Here is a 25,876-nt window from a genome sequence, read left to right on the forward strand (position 1 = left end):
TATTTCCATATATACCGTGTCTTTCTTTATTTGATTTACAATTACTTCAAAGTTTGCAAAGTTGCTAGTTTTTGTAGTAACAGTTTTCAAAGCAACTTGGATGTGGGGACAAATTTATTGCCAGGTTATGGATATGTTTTACACTTTCGAACACCATCGTCAAAAAAAAAAAAACCTTTCTCCAACTTTGGTAGAATATACCAAACCCTAGATCGAGGATGCTGCCGAGCAGTTCCCTGTAGAGCTGGTGCAGAGCGATCGATCCAGCCGTTCATCTCGGCACGAACGACTCGGATTGAATCTAAGCTCATACAAATCTGAACTGTCTATTGTTTGGTAAGATTCAAGCCGTTGATTACCAAAATGAACGGCCAGATCGATCGCTCTGCACCACTCTACGGGGAGATCTCGGCAGCATCTCGCATTCCCACCTGGGTATATGTCACAACTTATAAGTTTGTACAAGTAACTGTTTCCAAGTAAAGTGAACACTTTTTCAAAGTGTAAAAACTCTCTACCTGAACAAGCAGACATACGAGTGAAACAGAATGAGAAAAGACATGGAGAAAAGAACAAAGGGGGAAGGAACACGGTTGTTTTCAAAGTACATAGATTCTGATTTACGCCACAAAAAGTTACCTGAAAGTCATCTGAAATTCAAATTAGCGATTGCAAATTGATTATTGGAGTCTAAAGTGATTGGAAAAAGAAAAAAAAAATGTCACTCTCGTACTAAAACCTGAAAGAAAATTTACTTACGGAATGATGGTTTACGACACCGAAGAGTTTATTGTATCTATTCATTACCTGGATTTACACTCACGGGAAGAATCACCATGCATGAATCAGCATGATGAAGCTTAGATCTCATTCGAGTCATCAGTACAATTCTTTTCCCCGGTTTTAAATGGACCCCTGCAAGCACACGGTGGAATTGTTCTCATAAATTAATCGAGATGCGCATAAGCTGGCTCGGATACCATGAGTTATCTGGGGAAAAAACCTCGCTTCCTGTCCTCCTGAATTTAGCAGTGCATGGTGGAGCATTTGAACATCTTCCTTCATCGACATCAATCATAAGGAATGTTGTCTATATGTTACTTCACCTCAAAAATCATTGCGGCCATTGCTCTCTCTCTCTCTCTCTCTCTCTCTCTCTCTCTCTCTCTCTCTCTCTCTCTCTCTCTCCCCTGTTGTTGTTGAAGGAAACAGACTCTGCTCCACAAAACCTTCAAAATGAAACCCTGCATAGTTAGCCTTTGCTTCCTTCCCCAGTGCCTATTTATCTTTCAGCCAAACAAATCTCCTCAACATCCTCCATCCGTGTCATTTGTAAACCCATCTTCTTCAGCTGTGAACGAATTTCTTCAATATTTGGATGAGACACGTCTCCTCCCACAAAAAAATGCACCTTATCACCAATCTCCGTCCAACTATAAGCAGGTTTCTTTTTAACTCCTTGTTCTTTCATCAACCCCCTCACTCTTTTAACTTCTTTCCACATCCCAGCAGCAGCGTATATATTGGACAACACAATGTAAGCCCCAGAATTCTGAGGATCCAGTTCAAAGTACTTTTCCGCGGCTAGTTGCCCTAGTTCCGCATTTGAGTAAGCGCAACATCCCGAAAGAAGGGCACCCCAAATACCCGTGTCTGGTTCAAATGGCATTTCTTTGATCATGTCATAAGCCTTCTCCAATTGACCAGCTCGCCCAAGTATATCAACTAAACAACAATAGTGCTCACGCCGAGGAATTAATTTGTAGTTTTTTACCATTGAATCAAACCAGTGCCAACTCTCATTCACCATCCCGGAATGACCACAAGCGGAAAATAAACCAAGGAAAGTTACACCATCCGGTTCGCATCCGCTCATTATCATCTTACTGAAAAAGGAAACAGCTTTTTCATAGAGGCCGTGCTGTGCAAAAGCGGCGATGATGGTGTTCCATGAAACGAGGTCTGGATTGTTGAGATGTGAAAAAGCGGACTCAGAGTCAAGAATGCCACCACATTTGCTGTACATGGTGATTAAAGCATTGCATATTGAGAGATGCGAGTCAAACCCTCTTTTGAGAATGATTACGTGTGTTCGTCTTCCTTCTTTTAGTGATGGTAAAGTAGAACACGCAGTGAGAACTGAAACAAGGGTGGAGTGGTCTGGTTTCATAAGCCCCCTGAGCATTTGTGTGTGTAGCTTCAGTGCTTCCTCACCATTTCCATTTTGTGCATAACCTGTAAATATGCCTCATGTTTTATCCTCATTTGAAACCTACATCCATGCTCGGAAAAATTGACAACTTGGAAATGTTGTAAACAATGCGGTACAACCAGTCTTATTGAACCCATGTTATCAGAAACATGGCAAGTATTGGAACGCATGTTCTGAAACATGGTACACCTACGTTCCAACGCAGTGATTAAGCGATCCCAAAGTTTTTCCCTCTTTGCAAAAAAAATCTAGAAAGAGCGGACCTTTGCAGGACAAAATGTAAAAGAATTGGTCAAATTACCCTACATGGTGTTTTACATGAATATTTTGAAAAAGAATCTGTAACTATATTTTACTGCATGCATATGTTTGAAAAGAAGTGCATTTCACCAATATATAACATAGAAGTTTACCCCTATCATACAACAACTAAGGGCATGTGACATACCACATTGTTGTTCCCGTCCCCCGTACCAAAACGATCTGTGTTCTAGGTTAGAAAACAAGCCCCTACCAGTTGCATAAATCTCCAAGCTAGGCAAAAAGGCTCTTGGAGTATACCAAAATAGGTAGATCCCTACCCTCACAATTTATTAACTAAACAAATGAAATGTATTAATTCTCTCAGATGGACTGGAAAATGGTGCCATTACATCACTTTTGCACACAAGTACTGCAATTTTGGACAAATATTATTTCACATAGAATCTCAAATCATTTTAAAATATTTAAACCTGCAAAGGTGCATCTACTAAATAGTTTGGAAACCTAAGCCACAGTGCAACAAGCCCAGTCGACAGTACAATGGGAAAAGGTGGATAAAAAATACTCAAACATGACATAAAATGGCAAGACGACCATTAGATACTAGAAACTAAATAGTAATCTAGGGGAAGACAAAGATAACACACAATTTATAGCCAACACAAAGTGCACAAACTTAACATGATTAGGTTTTGGTATGCCTAACTTCAGGTAAACTGTCCATAATGCACTACATTTGGCACTTCACATAAAGTGGTTCTAAGCAGAGGCAAAGCTTTCCTGCGTAAACATGGTAGATCCGTATATGCCTACTACAATTCCACATGCTTGTTTAGTTTTCTTGACAACCTTTTTCAGACCCTACTAATCACTTTGTTTCTCATACCACCTATCAATGAAGGGTATTTTTGCCGTTACTATCACTTCAGCAAGTAGACGTTTCTTTGAAAACGGAAATCAGCCTAAACAGTTTCTCACACTCAAAGAAGCTGTTCTAATTTAAAAACTCTGATAATCGTTTCACCAATGAACAGGCACCAAGTCAGAGCTTGTTGATGAGGCAATCCACTGAAAACACATTAATATTTGCCCATTGACAAGTGCTTACTAAGTCAACTACTGATGTTTTTAAAATTGCCAGAGGTGACTTGATATACCTGTTATCATTGCATTGAAAGAGGCACAATCCTTGAGCTGAATTGCTTCAAACAAACTCCTCGCATTTTCTATTTGCCTCTCCTTACAGTAACCCGTGATCATAACTGTCGTGGCAATTACATTTACATCCTTATCAGGCATCCGGTCAAACAACTCCCTAGCCTCTTCAAACCTCCCATTCATTACGTACCCACTAATCATCACGGTCCAAGTAACATCGTTTCTAATCGGCATGCAGTCAAACAAAGCCCTCGCCTGCCTAATCTTCCCGTTTCGAGCATACCCATCAATCATAGCACAGTAAGAAATCACATTCCTCCTCGGCATTTTGTCAAATAGACTACCAGCTTCCTCTGTCCTTCCATACCTAACAAACCCCGAAATCATCGCGTTCCACGAGGCAGTATTTCTTCTGGGCATGTTACAAAAGTACTCGAAAGCCTCATCTACCCTTTCGTTCTCTACACACCCGGCAATCATCGAATTCCAAGAAACCACGTTCCTCACGGGCATCAAATCGAACAACATCTTGGACTCTTTCAAGTCCCTATTCTGCCAGTACCCAGTCACCATGGCATTCCATGAGACAACATCTCTTTCCGGCATTGTATCGAACAACTGGCGGGCGGCTTCGACCTTGCCGGCACGTGACAGAGAAGCGATTCTGACATTGCACGCATAAACATGTTGGGTTGAGCGGAATCTAATGGGTTGGGTAAGGAAATGGCGGGAGAAATTACGTTCGAGAATTTGTATTTTTGGTATGAGGGAATTACATTGGCGAAAGAGCATCTGTGAAAAGCAGAGGAAAAGCATAAGGATATGGCCCACGGCTGGCTAACAAATACCTAATCCTACTACTAACGGTGTATGCGTAGTATAAGCTACTTTGTGATGATCGAAGGAGAAAAAATGTGTTAGATGAAAAGCAAATTTGTTAGGCCATCTCTCTCTCTCTTTCACCCCGTTCCTCAACTCATTCACATGAACAGTAAGAGTTCGATTCTCATCAAGAACGAGAGTATTTGGTTTGGTAGTTAATGCCGTATAAGCTTGCCTCACCCATATGTCAGGCTGGCAGTTATTGAGTGACAAAAACCCGCCCTCGTTCCTCTTAACTTTTTCGGCTTTTTTCTTGTTTTGTTTTGTTTTATTTCAAATTTTGTCTCTGTTATTTATTTTTGCACCTGTTGACTTGGTCAGCGTTCCTCTCAAGTGAGGTGTAGAGGATGAATTTCCAGCGTCGCCAACTGCCCGATCTTTTTTTTTTTTTTTTTTTCCAATATTATATACATCAGTTGGTTCAGAAGCCGTCCATAGCCATTCGATCCACTTCGGTTGAGGATTAACAAGGTATTAGTAAATTAGTTCACAAAAGATTTCAGAAGATATTCATAGCTCTGATTCTCATATCACAATAGGGCTCAAACCTTAGTCTTCCACATGGAAAGGACACGAGTTACTAATTGGGACAGGAGCCCATTCGCGATAAGCCTTGATTGATTATATGTATGTGTATTGCATAAATGCGGAGGGGTGTGTGTGTGTGAGAGAGAGAGGAGATCGGATCCCCTGTCCTACTCCCATTCGAACAAAGACTTGTCCGACTCCTCTCGGCCATTGATCTCGCAAATCAACGGCTGAGATGAGCCGAACACTTTTTTGCGCCGTTTTGCTGCAAAAAAGTGTTCAGCTCATCTCAGCCATTGATTTGCGAGATCAACGGCCGAGAAGAGTCGAACAGACCCATGTCCGGATGGGAGTCTGACAGGTGATCTCCTTCGGAGAGAGAGAGGTGTTTTCCTGGTAGTTTTGGGACCGGGGGGCTGCTGCCCCTCAGGGACAGCAGCTTGCTGCTATGCCTCAAACTGTGCCATTTCAAGCACAAAAGATATGACACCATCTTATTCATTTAATCCTTGTTTGGCTCGTTCTTCCCACCACATCATGTTTAATGATTTTGCGGGATCTATTTCAAAAAATGATTCAAACTGCAAGTTATTCTTAAAATATTGTTCTATGGGTTCATGTAAAAAAGTAGCTCAGTCCGATATCCGTAAGAGCTTTTTCAGCATCAATAGGGGCCCTACGAATTCTGAAAAAGTTTTACTGATATCAAATTGAGCTAATTTTTTTTCGAAGAACCAATAAAGAATATTCTTAATTTAAACTAATAAGCAGTTTAAATCATCTTTGTGGTCCCTAAAATGAGCCCCCAAAAAAATCAATCAATAATCTAAAAAGCCCTTACGGCTATGATATCAATCAATTAATAAATGGACATGTTGTTTCATAATTTTGTGGAGTTCATTCCAGATCTCAAAAAAATAATTCAAATCATAAGTTATTCTTAAAATATTTTTTTATGAATTCTTGTAAAAAATTTGCAAAACCCGATATCCGTAGGGACTTTTTTTAGCATTCTTAGGGGCCCTACGAATTCTTAAAAAGTCAGAGATTAACAACCAAACACTCAATTTTAGATTATTAATTGATTTATTTTGGGGCCCATTTTGGGAACCACAAAGATGATTCAAATTGCTCCTTAATTTTAAAATACTTTTCATTGGTTCCTCGAAAAAAAATTAGCTCAATATGATATCAGGGAAGTTTTTTAAGAATTCGTAGAGCCCTAAGGATGCTGAAAAAGCCTTTACGGATATCAAAGTGAACTAATTTTTTACATGAACCCATAGAAAAATATTTTAAGAACTTGCGGTTTGAATAAATTTTTGGGACCCGAAATAGACACCACAAAATCATCAAATATGGTGTTGTGGGAAGGACTAGCCAAACAAAGATTAAATGAAAGAGATGGTGTCATTTCGTTTGTGCTTGAAACGGCACAGTTTGAGGCATAGCACCAAGCTGCTATCCCGGGCAGCAGTCCCCCCCTACCCCCCCGCCCGGGTCCGCCTAGGTTAGCCAGAACACACAAAATCACCATTGTCAGTCTCTGTTCGAGCTCGTCTGTCTCTGTTCAATTTCTGGTATGATCAAAAACTGTTTACTTTTCTTTTTTTTCCTTTTTTTTTTGGTCAAACGGAATTTCTATCAAAAACTGTTTTCGCCCAGTGGGTTTCACTGACAGGATCACAGAGGTGTAATCCCAATCACGAAACATTGGAGTACGTCTCACGCGCCCACTAAAGCCGGGATGTGTCATTGCGTCAGACCTACGCACGCGCGCTTTTCCCCCGCGGTCAGAGGCCAAAAAGGACAACAACATGCGAACAAATAAAACGCCCTATACGACAGAGAATGAAGGGCACCGACAATAGCGACGGTAGGGTCCAACGTAAGATCATAGAACGTTAAAATTGGCAGTGAAACAATGGCAAGAGATCATCAAGACATAAGCAAAAACAGAAAGCCGCAAACAACTTCAGCCACCCAGCAACCAGATCTAGGCAATTGAGTGCTTCAAAATAGGGTGTTTAAAAGGAGAATCACACAAATACAATTGATACAAATAGGAGAGCATTAAGAAACATCAGAGTTCATTCCATCTAATAACCATTCATGAGTTTTTTTCTCGACACTTGTGCAATACACTAAAGAATATTTGTAAGAATGCAGCTAAGAGAGAGAAAAGAAAAGAAAAGAAAAAAGAAATCCCTCATTCAGTAACCAGGTTCTCTTTTTTACAAATTTATGGACAAATTAGCACAAATTCTGTAAATATTCTAACAGCTAGTACATCAGTAAGCCCAGTGAAGGATGCACCCACAAGGCCACTTGGAACCAACAAACCCAGCATCCAAAATGACCTAACCACGAGAACAATTTTATGGATACTGCACGCGAACCGAACGGCGAATGGGGTTTCGAATACGCTCGAAAACAAGCAAAAGAAACCCACCTTGGAAAAGTAAAAACCCGTATTGCTAGCAAAAAATTCTCTGAAGAGAGGTAAACACCACCTGCTGAAGTATTGCGATATTTGCACTATTCTATTGCAAATCCTTTGGTGCTAAAAAGCAGCAATCTCAATATACACACTAGCTTTGATCATTTATGGTGCTAACTATCTGTCGTTCAAGTGGAAACAGTCCGCAACATCCAGATGGTTTGCAAGGCGAAAGACCGCTGATTGCACAACTTCAGAGTTTGGAGAGAGAGAATCAAGAAGTTGGGGAAGGCAAACAGGTAAATATTGATCCCTATACTCCCGGGGGCAGAAATGAGTAAGAACTGATCGGCAGAAAATAAATCTGGCAAGAGGGACATCAAATAAGCATATCTTTTAACAATTGAGCACAATAAAAAGGGAGAATCATTTTTTATGTTTGTCATGCTTCCTGGGTGCAGAGTTACGATGCTATCAGAATCATTTTCCTTCTAACTGGGAGATTCTAGGGGATGAATGCAACAGCATGGTTCCCAAAATTAGATTCTATATTTCTCTAGAAAAGTAGAAACACTAGTATTCATAAAGTCCAATCTGCCATTTGTGAATGAACAGTCCGTCATGCAAGCGAATCACCAACATAGCCATTAAATGATACGCTCAGTATTCTTTCCATCAGAAAAATGGCAAACACTTCCTTCCCTCCAGCTTTTCCAATTCGTTTCAAAATTGTCGTAATTCATGTGACTGTTAAACATCTGGTTTCTTTCCCCAAGGCAAGCCAAACACTTCGGTAACCAATATTTAAATCCCAGCACCCAATGATTTCCAATTCGAATTACCATATGTGAAAAGTGCAAGGGTTATTACCAAAGACAAATCCATCAAAAAAACAAGAGTACCTAAGAATAAGCCGCCGCAGAAATGGATCCGATAAAACTTGAGCCCAAACCAAGTCCAAAGTAGTTGAAGTACAGAGTATCACTTCCCACTCAGAGAATGAAGTTGAGAGGATGTTGTCAGCATCATTGTAAGATTCCTAAAATAAGAAACTCCTCAATGGGACATGTAGAAATAGAATGGCAGTAATCAAGTTTAGTATGTTTCCCAATTAACTCACAGCATCGCTGTCTGAATAGGTGAGGCCAACCAATTCGCAGAATGCTTGTAAAGGAGCAGTTAAGAACAAAGTGAACTGACTTCCGCTTTGTGTTACATCAGCTCTCTTGAATGATGGCTTTAAAGGGGAAAGAAGAAGGGCAGCCGGTTCCCCCCTTTCTGAACCATGCAAAACCTGGAATGCAAATGAAACATAATCAGCTTGACAGATAATCACGATGCCTTAACGTCAAGGATAGTGCTTAAATTGAACTGATTTTTAAAAGCAGAAACAAGAAGTTATAGCAGAGAACCAAGACAAGTCTGGCTGAACTATCATAAAATCTGTTGCAGAATTTTATCCACCCGAAAACTATTTCATACAAGGTGACGGGTGGATTAAGGAACATGGTGAACGAAGGAGTAAATTTCTGTATCTGTCTGTGCGCATGGTGTGCACGCTTGCACTTGGTAAAATTGTAAAAGGTGTTTAAAAAATGGAACGTAGAGGGTGTCACCCATATGCACTATAAAAGAACCTAAACAAATGACCTAAAACTTCAATATACAATCTATAATCACAAGACTCTAGAAAGCCCAGCAACTGGTCCAGGGATGGCCGAACTTTACCCAAGAATCAACCACAGAAAAGAGACAAAAGGCTATATTTTAATTTGAAAGTGGTTCTTCCACCCACCAGAAGCCTCTGTGCTCTCACAAATAATCCACATCAAAGGCACTAAAAACCTACCCTTTCTCAATCATCTTCCCCATACAGCCCTTGTTAAGTTAGCAATGGACCCAAAAGCTTAAGTTGTTAGGAAATGGGCCCCCCAGTGCATATCAAGTTATCTAACACCCTCCCTTACGTGCAACCCCGTCTTGCACATGGAGATGTAAATTTTTCATAGATAGAGCGAAACAGAATATGGAAGGGAGAAGCAGAATACAAATGGGGAACATATGCAAACAAAGGGACTTGAACCCAAGACCTCTCCCAACCAGAACTCTGATACCATATTTAGTTACCAGTAGTCCCAAAAGCTTAAGTTGCTAGGAAATGGGCCAAATAATGTATATCAAGCTAGCTAACAGCCCCATCCAACATTGGACTCTTGCATACACATACACATACACTACTACTGCCTTCGATATTTGAGAAGAAACAATAATTGTCGAGGTAGATGTTCCTCCTTTAAGAATCAACAGAAAATGCCCTTTCCAAGGTAGATGACTTTTTTGAGCTACCACAAACCCTCTTGAATTTCAGCAGGAAAAAGAAAGAAAAAAGTGAACCCTTATGAACGGCATTTTGCACAAAAAGGTTGGAGAAAAAACATCCTTGGAATAGTTTTCTCCTTCAATAACTCATTATCAATCTAGTATGGAAAGCATTATGTGATTGATTCACATGGCGAAGTAACTGCTGCTTTTTTTTCACAATAATGATGCAGGAAATGAAAATTTGAAATGGTTTTCTTAATTTGGCATGTAGAACTTCAAGAGTCATCATTTTGTATCATATGGACTAAAACTAACAGGTTAGTTCCTTACGATGGAAGAATTCCAAAATTATGATATTTTAACATGGACATGAGTACCACTACATAGCATCATCATGTTCGCAAGGAAAAACCCTGGACTAGAATCATTTTACTCCATCTTATTGGGGAAATTTATGTACAAGTTTTGACAAACCTGCCTTGAATGCATAGCTGATGTCGCTATCAATAATTAAGAAAAGAGGTCTTCTTGTAAAAGGAATCAAATCACCAGGATAGAGAGAATTTGAACCTGAAAATTCAAGACGCTTCTGAGATGGTGCATAAAATGATATGCGACTATATGAACATGAAAGTTCAAGAAGCTTCTGAGATGGTGCATCAAAAATGAAATGCAAAGATAGTTCATAAAAGACATTGGATTTTAGAAGCAGGGATTTACTAAATGGGCCCTTCAGGCCAAACTTAGTCATACAAGCAAGTTAAAAAGGGTTCTTACCTCCATCTCTGCTAGGACCTAAATACAAAGAATCCTCAAGACATTGCCCCGAGTTCCCCTTTTCGTCAACATGATTTTCGTACAGCGAGTTATTCTGTCCATGGGAAGTATGAGAAACAACTTTGAGCTTTGAAGACTTCTTCAAAACTCCAGAACTTTCTATCAGTGAAACATTAGGATGTCTAGCCTTCCCTGAATAGATCATTAGCATGAGTTATCCTGGTTAGTTAAAACACTGATCAATTCAACCTTTGACACTAACAATCAACACTACAAATGGGAAAGAAGGTAACCTGTGGCCGAAAGGTACACTAGTATTACACTCTCCGGAGGAAGCTCCTCACAAATCGTGGCAATAACCTAGACATATCAAAAACCAAACGTAAGACGTGCAAATTAGCTAGTAGCGCAACATACAAGAACCAAAGAACGGATCATAGAGTTATATCTCAGCTACATGGGCCATTTCGAATTTTCTATTTATAATATCTAGCTGTGTACAACTACAACCATTCAAATCTGCAGTTTTGTAGTGAGTATTTTCCCCTAAAATTGTGTGACATGTTAGTTTACTCTGTCTACCCCGATTAAAGGTACCACTGTCTAGTCTCAACGCCAATTATAATGGATATGAAGTGCATAGGAGGCACTTGAAACATGGTGCACAGGAAGGACTCGAAATAAGGTGCAGAAGCAAAGAACAACCACCTCTTGCCAGTTAACAACAGATTCCCCTGGCTAGAAGTCTCCTATTTACCAGTATTTACGGTAACTGGTAAGGATAGCTCTTAAATTAGTTTTATTGGAACCTATAGTGTAACTAGCATTTGCTCCGGCACAACAAACCATTTTCAAAATGGAATAAGATGCTTGATAAGGCATGAAAAAGTACTTCTGTTGGTATGGAATAAGAAGCCTTCACATCCTAAAGCACATATTTAATTTATTCGGAGCTATTAGAGCAGGATCCACTTTGTCGGGAAGATGACTCGAAGCAATAACAAGAATATTTCTACTTTATCAATCCCTGGAGAGATGGTTCGCTAATTTACGGAGGGATACGAAGTCCTTTGAATTCCTCACATGATGGTTATTATTTGTAAACAAAACTCAATGTAATGATTACGGCAGGAAAAATACAAAATATATGAAGATAGTATAACCTCATGCAAAATGATCACACACATACATACGGCGAATACTAGACTTCAAACTTCAAATTTTGCTTTCGAACGTAATTACTGCACAAATCCACAATTTATTTTACAGTTGGTAGAGTGTAATAAAGTCGAATATGCATAGACATTTCATTCATAGGTTTAACTAGTGTCTACTAATGAAGAATGAGCCAAGCGTTAATAGCCTTAGATTAACTAGGGGGGTTTCACGCACTGCAAGTTACCTTTACCCTACCTCATTTATTCCACGCTCTTAAAAATTTAGAGTCTTTCTTTGTTCAAAATGACTTTTCATCCAATATTGTGCAAGTGCTATTTCCCACCTTGTTCTCTACCACTTCCACTTCATTAACCACTAACTGATTTATTCTAATTTGCCAGTTAACTGTCCTTGCAAGAAACTTGCTGTAAATCCTTATATTCCTTTAGGACTTAGCAAACGGAGTTTTAAAATGGGGAAATTTTGACAGGCTTAAAAACATCAAAAACGGGGGATTTACATATGGATATAGTTTGTTGCATGTAATCTCCGCATGATAAATTGATATCTGTGCACTTTTACGAAAAAATTTGGCTCCTGCTTACTGTTTTCTAAATTAATATTCCAACACTCTTATCATTTTTTCTGAATATATTATAATATCCACGATTTTTCACAAACATATTGCAAGAATCGATATCCATGTAGTATGGTTGATTAAGATTGGTTCCCTTGGAATGGAATGGAATGGAACGGATAAATGACATATCTTGTGGAACTCAAACTCATGAGTTGAATTAATTAAGGCAATGGTTAATCCTAACCACACATTTCCGACTGGACTACTACAAACAACAGAACCATCACATTTCAGTTAGTATGCATGTTTCCTGAGTTTGTAATAGCCACAAAAAGCACAAGTTGACTCCTAATTCAACACTGAAGTACAAAACTTATACTAGTCCTCTCAAGGAAGAAGCTTTAAGGCCTTAGCCACCTTACTAAAGTACAAAAACAACTCAGACAACATGAAACTTGAAGTCCAGCATTAACACGTGATGCTAAACATCCTAGTGTGAAGAGAACAAAATCAGGTCTTATTTTCGGATGAGAAACTCTTTGAAATTCAAAATCCAGAAGAATGATTCCAAATTAATTTCTGCAGTGCTACACTGCCAGGGAGTCCTTCAGCAAGAAGCAACTACTGGACTACTGACAAAATAACAGCATAATCACAACAGATATAACTAATAAAATTGATCAAGCTGGAATACTCACAGCCATCAATTGTGTTACTGACGGACGATAAAGAATAGCTTTCTTTGGATTTGGAGGCAGATTTGGATCAGTCATATCGGCAGCCAAATTTATGTCAATAAGCCCAGAAGTAGCAGAATGATCAATATTACCACCATTCTCACGTGATTCAACTGGATGCTTTTGATAGAAAGATCCGCTTGGTTCCCATTCCAAACATTGTAGCATTCTGAAAGTGTCTAAAGTAAGTTCTGCAAATTTGACCTAAATGACAATGCACGAAAAAAACAGTAAATATCTGCATAGTTATTTTTTGCATGTTGAACGCGGGATGATGTCATAAGAATTGAAATAACCAGTCACCTCATTTCGGTGATAGCTTGTCAGCAGTGCGTCTCGAAACTTTAGAACCTTCTTTGCATGGAAACGGGAAACATACGGAAGAGAAGCTGGATAGGAATCAAACATGGCACAATATCTCAAAGGCCTAACGTTGACAAATGCTGTATCAACTTTCATAAACCGGACAATTTCTTGCACCACTAGCTTCCATTCTTTGAAGCTGGTTTCCTGGTGAAGAAATGGGTAAATATTACTCCAACAAGAGGTGGTATTTCGATTAATTCCAACAAACAACTGCTTCAATTTTCTTGAAAAGAACCAGAGAGAGAGAGAGAGATAACTGCTTTAATCTCCATTCTGGAACTTTTTCAGACTATTCGATCCAGATGAATATGCAAGTAAAAGGACATCTGAGAGCTATATTATGAAAGAGTTCTTTAGAGGCAAAAATAACATCTTGTTCACATTCACAGTGACCAGTCAACTGATTTGCAATGCTGTTTATAGGGTTCTCCAAAAGTTTACTTATTCAATGTGAAAGTCACCAAATTACTGAAAAGCTTGACAAAATAGCCGTAGAATCCAATTCCTCCAAATTCAAACATATAATTTACTTTTCTGTCGATTATCTCAAAGAACATTAGGTACTAAATATAGTCACCTGAATTACTCACCATGTCACGAGTACATCTAACCTTTTCACCTAGCTCGAAGTTGTAATTGCATTAGCATAATTCATTTGTTCATTTGCCACACAGAACCATTTAAAAGTGAAATTGGCCTCTTCCTCGAATGGTACAAGTTAGCCTATATTATGTGCTTGTAATATTGATCAACCAAAAGTTCTAAAGTTGTCAAAACTGATGAAATACGTATAGCACATTGAATGTTCCATATTATGCTCTAAATTCATCGGAAAAGTCTCGACTATCAGAGGAAGTACATATTGGCTTTCCACCTCCATTACTTTCTTAGTAAAAGGGTGCTGCAATATCCTATTTCCATAAAACCATTTTATGTACTTATAAACAACAAGGTGTAATTAATCCACGACACAATCCCAAGGAAATCTATTTCTCCACCCGAAAGAAAACATGTTTCAGGCTGCTCTCTATAAAGAAATCTCCAATTCAGCTAAGAATCAAGCTCATATGCACACACAAAACCAAATAAAGAAATAACTACATAATAAAATTCAATCGATGCACCTGATTACAACCAATAAACTCAGTATAAAATTAATCAGGAATTCAGCATTAAATGGATAAAAGGCTGCTCCCACTTGTTCTTAAAAAAATAAAGAGAATCTAGAACTAGGCTTAAAGTCAAGAACAGTAGCAAAAGTAAACAATTAGTTATTAGTGCACCTAATATCCACTAAATATAAAACATCATCAAATTCAATAAGGTGAACCTAATCTCCACCAATCAACTTCAATCCTAACCTACAACCAAATCCTGATTGTGCTTCCAGTTTCAAAGAAACAAAAATAAAACTAGACTCAAATTTCTACCAGGAGCACAAGAACAAAATTGATATCATAAAAGGATAAGAGCAATAGATCAACTCTTCTCCCCAATGAAAATATTCAACATCATCAAATTGAATAAGTTGCACCTAACCCCAACCAAGCAACTTGCAGCAGTACTAGACTAACCCAAAATTCTGCGGTAGATGAGAGAAATACTCCTCATTGTGCTTCAAGTTTAATAGAAATTTTAAAACTGGACTCATATCTAGAACCAGATGCACAACAATTAAGTGCAATATACCACCGTCCACCATATTCAGTTTTAAACTGAACAAAATCTGTTCCTAAAATTTGCTTCAAAGCTCAAAAAACGATCAAAATAGACTGAAATCTTGAACGAGTAGCACAAAACTAAACTTAGTCCACCTAAATCACCTAATATCAAAACAAAAAATATGCCACATTAATTCCCATAAGGTACTTTTAACCTCAACCAATCAACTTTCGGTACTAAATTAACCCGAACTTCAGTTTTAAATGAAAAACATGCCCATGATTGTGCTTCCAATTATAAAGACACGGTAAAGGTGTACTCAAATTTAGAACCAGCATCACAAAAATATAAATTCATTCCCGTACAAAAGAAGTTCAAGAGTTCAAATACCTACTCGAAGATTGGCAACACTATCAATTCAACTACAGCCAAAAATCAAAGTAAATGGGAGAAAAATTGCTCCTATTTTCAACCAATCAACTTTGACTACACCGTAAAATTCAGTGTTAAACAGAAATAAATCTGCTCCTAATGTTCCTGAGTTTGCCTAAAAGCTCAAAAAAAAAACCGATCAAAATAGACTCAAATATTGTCCAATTAGCACAAACCTATAATCAGTCCACCTGAATGAAAATATTCCACACCAATTCCAACAAGGTTCTCCTAATCTCATCCAATCAACTTTCCGTACTTTATTTTTTTAAATTAATCAATTTCGTTAATTAATAAACCCAAACTCCAGAGTTAAACAACCCCCGGTGGTTGGCCTAGTGATCAAGGTTTCGGACTTAGGATTTGCTCCCTCCTAAGATCTTAGGTTTGAAACCTCATACTAGCAACTCCTCCAGAGCCAATCCATACAAAGATTAATTGGGACCCCGCAAGTAGGTAGTGGGAGTTGTCCTCTGGATTAGTCGAGATGCGCGTAAATTCACCCGGACACTTAGAGTTATAAAAAAAATTGGGATCCCGAGTGGGTGGTGGAATTGGTCCCACATTAGTCGAGGAGCTCGTAAGCTGACCTAGACACATGAGTTATAAATAAAAATAAAAAATACTCCAGAGTTAAAAGAAATTTTTTTATACTCAAGATGTTTGGACCAACTTACACGCACCACAAATAAACGAATAATCCTCTGGCAGACTAGCACAACAGTCCACCGCCACGACACCTCCCTTGAAATCATGTTTTGCTTCCGGGGGAAACGAACCCGGCCATGTTGCTGGCGCAACGAAAAATTAAAACTGCTTCTAACTGTGCTTCCCAATTTTAGAGAAACAGTAACCGTAGATTCCAAATCAGAACAATTACCAAAAAGAAAGAAAATAAATTCACGAGTCCAAAATACATACCTTCAAATTGGCAAGACTATCCTCAACCAGAGCCGAGAACCTCTCGACGAGAACCTTCACCATCTCCGCCCGATTCAACACCAGCGAAACCAGCAAGAACCTCGCGTAGAACCTCAGCTCCTTAAACCTAACCCCTCGATCCCTACCATCCCCATCCTCCTGACGAAAATACCCCCGGTTGAAGATGGCCTCGTAGAAAATGTAGGACTCGAGGAGGAACCTGGCCTCGCTGGTGCGCATGTACTGGCCGAAGTAGAGCTGGCCGATCCGGGACGCGATCTCGCCGATCTCCCACCGCCTGAAGCCCGACTCGACGAGTTTCTGGCGGTTTTCTTGCTGGTACTTCCAGAGGCGCATGTAGGACTTGAAGACCTTGTGGAAGTAGTGGTTCGGGCAGGGCCGGCCGTAGGCCGGTACGTCGCGGACCCGGGCGAACTTCCGGTCCGCGTTCTCGGATAGGGCTCGGAATGTCTTCGGAACGACGTCGTCCGCCATGTCATCGACTGTGCTTTGATGCCGGAGATGCGTTTGTATACATCGATATATGTGCAGAGAGAGAGAGAGAGGATTGATTACGGGAGTATCAGCATATGAATTTGGGTTTTGCTTTCTAGTTGTTTAGTGGGAGGAGAGAGAGAGAGAGATAGACTTTGTGGGTATGACGGCGACAACGGTGTGCAGCAGTAGGAGGGGGTGATGTTAGGGTGTGAACGAGGAGTATGATTTTGTGGTTCTCGGACGGTTGGATGGTAAATTGAACGGTTGTGATTTGGGGGATTTTTGGTCTGTCAATTTGCTGTGCTACTGTTCCCCCACAGATTAATGAATGTTCTCTTTGTACTTTTTTGTATTTTACGAGAAATTTTTGGCATTGATTTTCTCATTTCCCACATTTTTTAACTATGAATAATTAATTATTCAAGAGTGTCATGTCTTTTTACGTGCACCTCAACTATTTTTCTTTTCAGTCCAGTCAAATGCAGGCTATACGTACCGGAACTAGGAGATTAGCAAAAGAGATTTCTCCCTTGCGACCTGGGCTCAAAAGGTTGTCAGGTTTTGAACTTAGAATATCTAGGTTTACAACCCATCTCTATTGCATGTTGAACTTTTGTGAATTATTGGTTTATCTCGAGACGAATAGAAAAAGTAAAAAGTAGTAGTACATAAGTTTTACTCAAATATTTTTTAAAATATCTAAAATAAAACCCAAAAGTCCGAGTAAGAATTTTTTACTTTTTCGATTCTTTTCGTTCGAGACGAATCAATAATCCATAAAAATTTAGCGTAAAATTAATAAACGTGAAAAAAAATTGAATAAAAACAATATAGGGAGAGAAAAAAAAAAACCCAAAAAACTAAGAGGAACAGGGGATGTATCTCACTACTTCTTTCGCTTTGCTGTGCCTTTTTCCCTTTTTCCAGTTTACGTTTATTTATTCAAATTCGAACAATAAAATTCAAGTTGGAAAGGTTCCATAAATTTTACGTACGAAAACTCAGAAACATCATTTTCATAATTTCTGAAAATAAGAACATAAAATAATGGAATTAGTCTCGAAACAGTATTTGTGAGCGTGTATAAAAGACTAGAGCAAAAATAGAAATATAAAAGATACGGAGTATTAAACAAATCATATGGACTGAACTTTAGCACAAAAAAAATGCATACTGTCTATTTTATTACTCAGGACTCTAAAGTTAACAATCGAACAAACTCTCTGAAATAAATAACTGAGCAAACCCTCCGATGATGTGTCATTTATCAATTTCGTTGGTCTTTTGGCTCAAAAATGGCATTTTTACAATTTTTAAGATATTAGTGATCTTAAAACATTTTTGGGGTGTGGGCATTAGTACAAATTCTTTGGAGTTATAACTATTAGTAGAAGACATATCTCAAGAGAGAAGTACAATTAAATCCAAGGGTTGGCCTACCGAATAAGAGTCATCGGACTTAAAGATTTGCTTCATTTTAAGGACGTTTTAGGTTTGAAACCTCTCATGCTATTAACTCTTTTAGAGGCAGTTCATCCACAACTTTATTCTGATTTTAATTTTGGATGTTTCTTAAAAATTAATCAAGATGCGAGTAAATTGACCCAAACAACTGAATTATGAACAGAGTGCTACAATTGTCCAGTTACAAATAGATAGGGGGGGTCATGCGCCAGCCACATCCCATGCCTGGTAGACCCGCCACTGAACCTAAATCAATAACAATTAGTACTAATTTATTATAGTTTGATACATTTTTATAAACTTATAAATCTAGTCTTCTCTTACTAAAGCCTACAATGAACTCTTTTTAAAATTGTGAGCATTGACGTTAGGCACATTATAAAATCGTTTGCAAATGAAGTAGAGTATAGTTGGTGCCTCCCTTATACTCTCATGTATATAGGCAGGATTCGATTGGATTGGGAAATCCTGTAGTACAAGGCCCTGCAAGGTATCTTATAGAGCGCACATAGGCCATCGATCTTGACAATGAATGATTGAGATATGATTTTCAATTATGATCGATAAGAATCATTTATTATTATTCATAATTGATTTTTGATCTAGACTATTGATTGATGAGATCAACAGTTGTGCGCTGCACTACAACCCATGTAAGCCATTCCGCCCTACAGGATCTGCGGGTCAGGGTTCGATTCCTGTAAGCACTCATCTCCTCCCAAGTTCCCTAAGATAGAATAGATTAGGATCAACGGATGACAATAAATATATATATATAATCATTGACAAAAAGAAAGGCAATTCAATTGCGAATGCAATTAATTAATAGAAAATTAGTCTTAGGTTCTATTATGTAAACTTCATAAGCCCACAAGTCCACCTATTAATTTTGTAAAGTCTCAAGGTTATTTTAGGGTACCCTAAAGTAGGGTATGGTACCCTAGGGTTTAAGCACTTTCATAAGGTTTTAGGGTGCATTTTTTTATTATAGGATAAGGTACCCTAGGGCATGATAGATTACTACAGCGTAGGGTACCTTAGGGTTTAAGCACTTTTATAGGGTTTTAGGGTGCACTTTCCTATTATAGGGTTTTAGTGGTTTTAGGCATTTTCATAAGATTTAGGGTTTTAGGCACTTTCATAAAGTTTAGGGTTTTAGACACTTTCATAGGATACCCTATGGTTTAGATTGTGTGGACTTGTGACTTTACAAAACTATTAAGTGAACTTGTGGACTTATGAAATGTCTATAGTGAACGTATCACTAAATCTCCCATTAATTAACCACGATCTCTTTAATCTTAATACACTTTCTGGGAAATGCCATCGGCTTAATAAAAGTTGACGAAGGCAAAGTCCAAGAGAAAAAAAAAAATGGTTATGAAAAATAGAATTTCGCGCGCACCAAATTCAACTATGTGGACCTATCTCATGTAATTCAACACTATCTTTTATGACTTTATGACTTACGATATTTACTTGTTTTTTAAATGGATGGAAACAACTAGAATAGGAAATTTGTATTGATCATGCGACTATCAATGTTCAATCAGTTTGAATTTTCTTCGCGCAATACTAAAATTCCCAACGAATGCTATAAATAAACCGAGTCAAATCGCGGTATCAGAATTACGGATGTCATCATCGAATTACACTATAATTAACCATTTAGTGCATTTAATTGGTACACTATAAGAACCCAGATGTGAAATCTCACATCGGCTACAAGCTGAAATTTGGAGTATTAGTTTTACGCCTAAATTTTGTGAATTACTGATTTGTCTCGAGGAGATGAATTAAAAAAATAAAAATTTGAATAAGAACAAAACTGAAAAAAGTCCTTAAATTCTTAGCGGAACTTTAGCCTTAAATCATTATCAAAGGAGCATTCAATTAGCTGATCAATAAATAATAAGAGTATTCAATTACAAGAACATCACAAAACTAGTATGATTTTTGTAGGAGTATATGTATTTCGTATGGATAATTTAATAAGTTTACAGGCTGTTCCACGCATTAACAGTAGTACAGGATGCTGGATGCGTAAGTATATAAAAATAATAATTTTTATTTTATTTTAATATACTACTCATGCAGGATGGTTTAACATAAACAATGTGATAAAATCCTTTTTTTTGGGGGTAACTCAGGATGTTCGGAACAGTTTACGCGTATCTAGACCAATTATTGGAACTCAGTCCCACCGACCGCTAACGGAGAGTCTGATTAAAGCTGTAATGGGTGATGTCATTTTTGTTTTTGATTGTCCTTTTTTTCAAAGAAAATGCTAAAACAGACAATTATGTCCTTTTTGGACCTGGAGACCCTGCCAAGCAGGAATGTTTGGCAGAGGTGCCGAGCACATTTCGGCCGTCCAAAAGTGTTTTGGACGGCCCAGATGTAAAGGTACCGAACGGATTTTTAAAAAAAAAAAGGAAAAGGAAAAAGATGTTTCGATCCGGGCCGTTGATTCCGAGATGAACGACCGGATTGGCCGCTCGGCACCCGCATAGCAGGGGTGCCGCTCGGCAGGGTCCCCGGGTCCGTCGTTTTTAAGGTTGAAAAAGTGCGTTGCAATCTGTGAGAAACGTATAGAAGTATATGAACGTGTATTTACAAGTGTAAGACATATACATTAAAATGTGTGTTGTTTTTTTATTTTCTTTAATTAATAGACAACCTCTTTTTTCAATTAGGACAAATCTTTGGGGGGTTGATTCACTTGCACAGCAATCTGAATTGAATATTTGTCCTTGTAGTAGAATCAAGAACCTTGCTACGGAAACCGACGCCGGTCACCGATCAGGCGTATCGACAACCACGAAGGATCTACTCCAGTCCTGTACGGATAATCCGAATCGTTTAATAATTTAAAAAAATTATTTAACGGCTCAAATTATTCTTGCAGAGTCCACGCTTGACCGTCGGTGCGCCTGGTCGGTGGCTGGCGTTAGTTTCCTTAAAGTTTTCCTAGAATCAAACCCCTTTCTCAAATGGAAAAGATTCACATATGAGATCCATTGTGTTACTCAAATTGCACATTCATTGGTTATTTGTTTTTTGTTTTATTTTTTCTCAGCAAAAAAAATTTATTAATTTTTGAAAAAGAGATACAAAGATTAAACGAACCAAAAGCACAACGACTAGCGCCACCCGAGACCAAAGGAAAAAATCAAAAAGGTAAAATGCCGACCAAAAGCAAAAACCCTACAAAAAAATCACCCAAGTCGAACCTCCTAAACTCGCACCTCATAACCAAAAAGCCTAAGACGAAAAAATGCAACCTCCAACACGGAAAATCCAAAACAAAACCGAAACACGAGACAAGAACACTACTAGGAAACTCAAAAGCAAAACGCCCAACCCGAACACAAACCAAAACAAAATCAAAACACCTTCACCAAAACGCAAGCAAAATAATTAAAACTCCAGAGAGAGGGAAGCACCATCATCCAAATCCGCATATTCTCTATCCTCCGAAATATCGAAATCACTATTCTCCCTTTCAGCAAAATTCTCAAGCTGGATTTCTACATATTTCTTCAAATTAAAATCCGTCCCTCCATGATACTTTACTCTCAGCAAAGTGCCGGTGTCCATCATCTTAGTATTCTAATTTTATAATCCTCTCCAGCTTTGTTTGGTTGTACGTTTCAGAATGAATTTCTGAAATATTTTTCCACAATAAACTTATTTAACGGAAAACCCATTTTAATAAAATTCTCAAAATGAGTAAATCGTTTTAATAGCCAATCTCGATCCTCTCTACTGTATCTCTCTGTTTTACTAGGTTTCCCTCACCAAGAACAAGCATTCAAACCCTACAAATGAACAAAACGAACTTAAAAGTTGTTGTCCGTGCCCAGCTGCCTGGTCGACCTCGAGCCCCGTCCAAACGAGAAATACAGAACTTCAGAATCTCGCTTGTAGCATCGCTCGTTTGGATGATCATCAACCCCGTCTAGACAAACCATCCTGGTTCGACCCCGTCCGACAAATAGAGACACGCAACACTTTAATGATATAACCACCGAGGACTGAGCATACGTATGCTGAAATATATATACAAAGGGGAAAAAAATGATACTACATCGTTTGAATAGCCACGAACCTTATAGATTGAGTATTGACCACATAAAAGAAGAGTTGGTTTCATTTGGCCAAGTTTCATTTCAATTAACTTTGGACATCCTTTTCACCCGAAAATATAATGTTGGAAAATTGTAAAGATTGAAAACGACCTTAATTATAGGAACAAAGCTATGCTTGCTTTCACTAATTAACCTCAACCTCACGTAAACTTATTTAAGTCCACAAATAGAGAAAAAAAAATTGCTTATTTATGTACGATATATCATGTCATGTCGTTGTAGGAGGTCAATTATCATACCATTGTCAAGCACCTGATCAACTCTTTAATGATCAGGTGCCGAGAAAAGATATTAAAAACTCTTTAATGATCAGGGATAGCAATGTGTCAACTCTATTGGATTGGACTTAGCTAGGGTGAGTTTCCCGTATTGACTAAATGAAATAAATTGAACTAAAATTCATGTTTTTGCAAATTTCTAGGCAAATTATTCCACTCACGTACTGTTGGTTTAATTTAATATATTACTTTATGTTAATATTAATGACGTGGATTTATGGAGAAATTATATACATGATCAGTTAAAGTTAAAAAAGAGGTGGAAGATCCCATTGACCGTTCTTATGGACTTAACTTAAATTTGAAAATTTTGTACTTATTTAAATTTTTTTCGCATTTGTTAGGTTTGCACCAAAGTTATGTAGGTTATTAATTCGTCTTGACGAGACGAATCGGAAAAATAAAAAAAAATTAACTTTTACCCAAGTATTTTGAAAAATAACCATTTTTTTAGAGAAAAAAGTCATTTTTTTGCTCTAAAGAGTGATTATTTTTCAAAATATTTGGATAAAAGTAAAGAAATTTTATTTTTTCGATTCCTCTTGTCAAGACGAATCAACAGCTGTCAAAATTTTGGTGCAAAACTAACAAATGCGAAAATCAAAACTAACAAATGCAAAAATAATTAAAATAAAGACAAAATTCTCATATTTAAGTTAAGTCCATAAAAACGTACTCCGTATAGGCCCCGTTCCAAAAATCTTCTTAAAAAATAAGCAGCTTATTTTACATTTTCAAACTCAAAAATAATATAAATGAAAAATAATTTTTCAATTTTTTTTGTACCGTATTAAAGATCTTGATGAAATCTATTAAACAAGATTCATATTGGTAGAAAAATTATTTGCTTAAATACATTATTTTTGAACTTGAAATTACCTTCTTAAAAAATAAGCACTTAAGTCTCCTATTTTTCCTCCAATTTTTTGAGATCACCAACGTTGCTTTTACTGGGCATAAAACCTTTCATACTTAACTAACTTCTCCAAGATATCAGAGTACGATCGAGTATTCAAGTATACATTTTGTTCGGCTGGAGACCAACCTGTTGATCAGACTTTCCTCTTTCGAACACAACAGTGCTACTCTACAAATCTTTCTTCTTTGCTGTACTACGAGATTATACACTGCTCTTTCTTACCTTTGATACGACGGCTAATTTTGTTCGATCAAGTATTCAGTCATCTTTTATTACATATAAATTCGGTACTGTATTTATACGGATTTCGAGTGTCGAAAAATTACATCGTTCGTGAGTTTGCTTTACTGCACAAAAGAAAACTTAAAGGCCGATGTATCTTGAGGAATGAATACCATTCAACCTAAATCCGAATGGAGGCATGTGCCCCCACCTAAATCCGTCCTTGCTCATACCCGATCCAAACTCTATTTTCTTTCGCACCCTGTCAACGCTCTCCAAATTGAATCGGAGTTTTTATTTTAATCCGAAGCCAACATGTAGATAGCTTCATTCATTACTCTAAAAAATCTCTCTCAAAACGTAAACCGAACGGGGCCTCATGTCTATTGCCCCTGCTTCTATGCCCAACAATCTTCCAAATTATCGATGCGACATGCACGCACGGGGATACAGATTGTTAGACCATCTCCGCTGAAAGTGATGTGAACGTGAGCCTCGTGGAGCATAAGAACAGTCCCTGAGCATATACTGTTTGGCATTTCCCACCGATAAATCCCTTTCATACCAATAGATGTTCTTTGCATTATTCATTCCACCACAACAGATTTTGTAGTGATGTTTGACTTTCACTAAATTCCTTTTTTTTTTTTTTGGGGAGTGATAGGTATAAAAAAAATGTACCCGGAAATTACTCCGAAAAAGAAAATTAACGGTACAAATGCACTTCAAAGTGAATCTGTACCATTGATTTGCCATTTCAGGATAATTTCTAAGTACGTTTTATTTGCACTTAGAATTTCCATTCTTTTTTTTTTGGGATCTTTTTCGTTTTCTTATTTGAACAATTTCAATTTAGGTGTTTGTTCTTGTTTACTTTTTCGATTTATCTCGTCAAAACCAAGAAAATGTAAAAACTTGACCCCGATTCTTGTGAAAATTAGGATAAAATCATGAAAAAGACCGTACAAAAAACCGGTAAAAAGTTAGTCTAAACTCACCTACAACGTTACAATTAATTATAATAAATGAGGCTGTCACGTGTGTGAAGGTGACAGATTTGACACTAGCTAGCTTCCACAATAATTCATTTCCCATTTGTCAAAAAAGAGAATTTTTTTTTGTTTTTTTTCCAATCTGGTGTCCATGGATGGGATTTTATGGGAAAAATTGACAGATTTGGGTTTTGGTGGGTTTGTGTTACAAAAATGCTACTTGCACAACCGTTGTGTTAGTTGTGTTTGTAATTTTGACCGTCCAGATGTATTTGGACGGTCTAGATTTTAAAAAAACTCTTCCATGGATAAGTTTAACTTTTATGAGGAAGAGTTTGAGCGAATTCTGACAATTCATTACAGTCATGGATGATTAGAAATTGATTGTGTGTTGTGTTTTACACAACAATTATGTGTGTAGCACTTTTGTTTGTGTTATGTGGTGTATTTTTGCATGAATGAAAGGGAAGTTACAACTTAAAACTCCTTTGTTATTCCCTGCCTAGGGATCGATGGCCGGGGACCCTACTCCCTATCTAGATTCCCGCTTGGATGATCCTTCTCCATTTTGTCAAATAAAAACAAAAAATCAAACTTAATGGGAAAAAGTATAAATTTTTTAATAACTCTCACGTTAGGCTTATGAATAGACCGGATCCAATCCGAATCCGATAACGTCAATTTGATAATTCAAATCCAGTAATTCAAATACGGATCGGATTGATTATGGATTTAATCCGATCCGAACTTTATTTTTTTTAAAATGAAAAACTGTAAATTTTTTATTTTTGAAAAAAAAATGTTTAAGAAGTTGTATTTTTATTTTAAACTTGTATTTTTATTTTTAAATTTTTCTTGGAAAATGTTTTTTTTTAAATTGTATTTTTTTGAAAAATAATTTTTGTTTTTGCTA

General features: G+C 37.6%; 2 protein-coding genes across 3 annotated transcripts; both read right to left on the minus strand.

Annotated features, from left to right (window-relative positions):
* Positions 1 to 597: 597 nt before the first annotated feature.
* On the minus strand, positions 598 to 4,718 carry LOC131302361 (pentatricopeptide repeat-containing protein At4g02750-like). Its single transcript, XM_058328929.1, has 2 exons — positions 3,634 to 4,718; positions 598 to 2,235 (listed from the first exon to the last, which is right to left on the minus strand). Exons 1-2 carry the CDS (start codon positions 4,448 to 4,450, stop codon positions 1,283 to 1,285), a joined length of 1,770 nt encoding a protein of 589 aa, XP_058184912.1. The 5' UTR covers positions 4,451 to 4,718; the 3' UTR covers positions 598 to 1,282.
* Positions 4,719 to 7,117: 2,399 nt separating this feature from the next.
* Positions 7,118 to 17,110, minus strand: LOC131302362 (uncharacterized). 2 transcript variants are annotated; one of them, XM_058328930.1, is made up of 9 exons: positions 16,440 to 17,108; positions 13,362 to 13,568; positions 13,020 to 13,262; positions 10,877 to 10,943; positions 10,584 to 10,775; positions 10,285 to 10,376; positions 8,605 to 8,778; positions 8,387 to 8,523; positions 7,118 to 7,848 (listed from the first exon to the last, which is right to left on the minus strand). In XM_058328930.1, exons 1-9 carry the CDS (start codon positions 16,932 to 16,934, stop codon positions 7,662 to 7,664), a joined length of 1,794 nt encoding a protein of 597 aa, XP_058184913.1. In that variant the 5' UTR covers positions 16,935 to 17,108; the 3' UTR covers positions 7,118 to 7,661. The 2 variants fall into 2 exon arrangements, 1 of the variants encoding a protein (XP_058184913.1); XR_009191715.1 differs by lacking the exon at positions 7,118 to 7,848 and having other exon boundaries at positions 10,281 to 10,376; positions 16,440 to 17,110.
* Between the last annotated feature and the right edge of the window lie 8,766 nt (positions 17,111 to 25,876).

The sequence above is a fragment of the Rhododendron vialii genome, chromosome 10a (assembly GCF_030253575.1).
Source record: "Rhododendron vialii isolate Sample 1 chromosome 10a, ASM3025357v1".
Classification (NCBI taxonomy): domain Eukaryota; kingdom Viridiplantae; phylum Streptophyta; class Magnoliopsida; order Ericales; family Ericaceae; genus Rhododendron; species Rhododendron vialii.

Excerpts from the sequence above, each read along its gene's own strand:
- LOC131302361 (XM_058328929.1), bottom strand. The coding sequence starts at position 4,450 with ATGCTTTTCCTCTGCTTTTCACAGATGCTCTTTCGCCAATGTAATTCC. Across the intron at positions 2,236-3,633 it reads TTTCAATGCAATGATAACAG|GTTATGCACAAAATGGAAAT; the intron begins GTATATCAAGTC and ends GCATATTTACAG.
- LOC131302362 (XM_058328930.1), bottom strand. The coding sequence starts at position 16,934 with ATGGCGGACGACGTCGTTCCGAAGACATTCCGAGCCCTATCCGAGAAC. Across the intron at positions 13,569-16,439 it reads ATAGTCTTGCCAATTTGAAG|GAAACCAGCTTCAAAGAATG; the intron begins GTATGTATTTTG and ends TTTCTTCACCAG. Across the intron at positions 8,779-10,284 it reads ACATCAGCTATGCATTCAAG|GTTTTGCATGGTTCAGAAAG; the intron begins GCAGGTTTGTCA and ends TTTGCATTCCAG.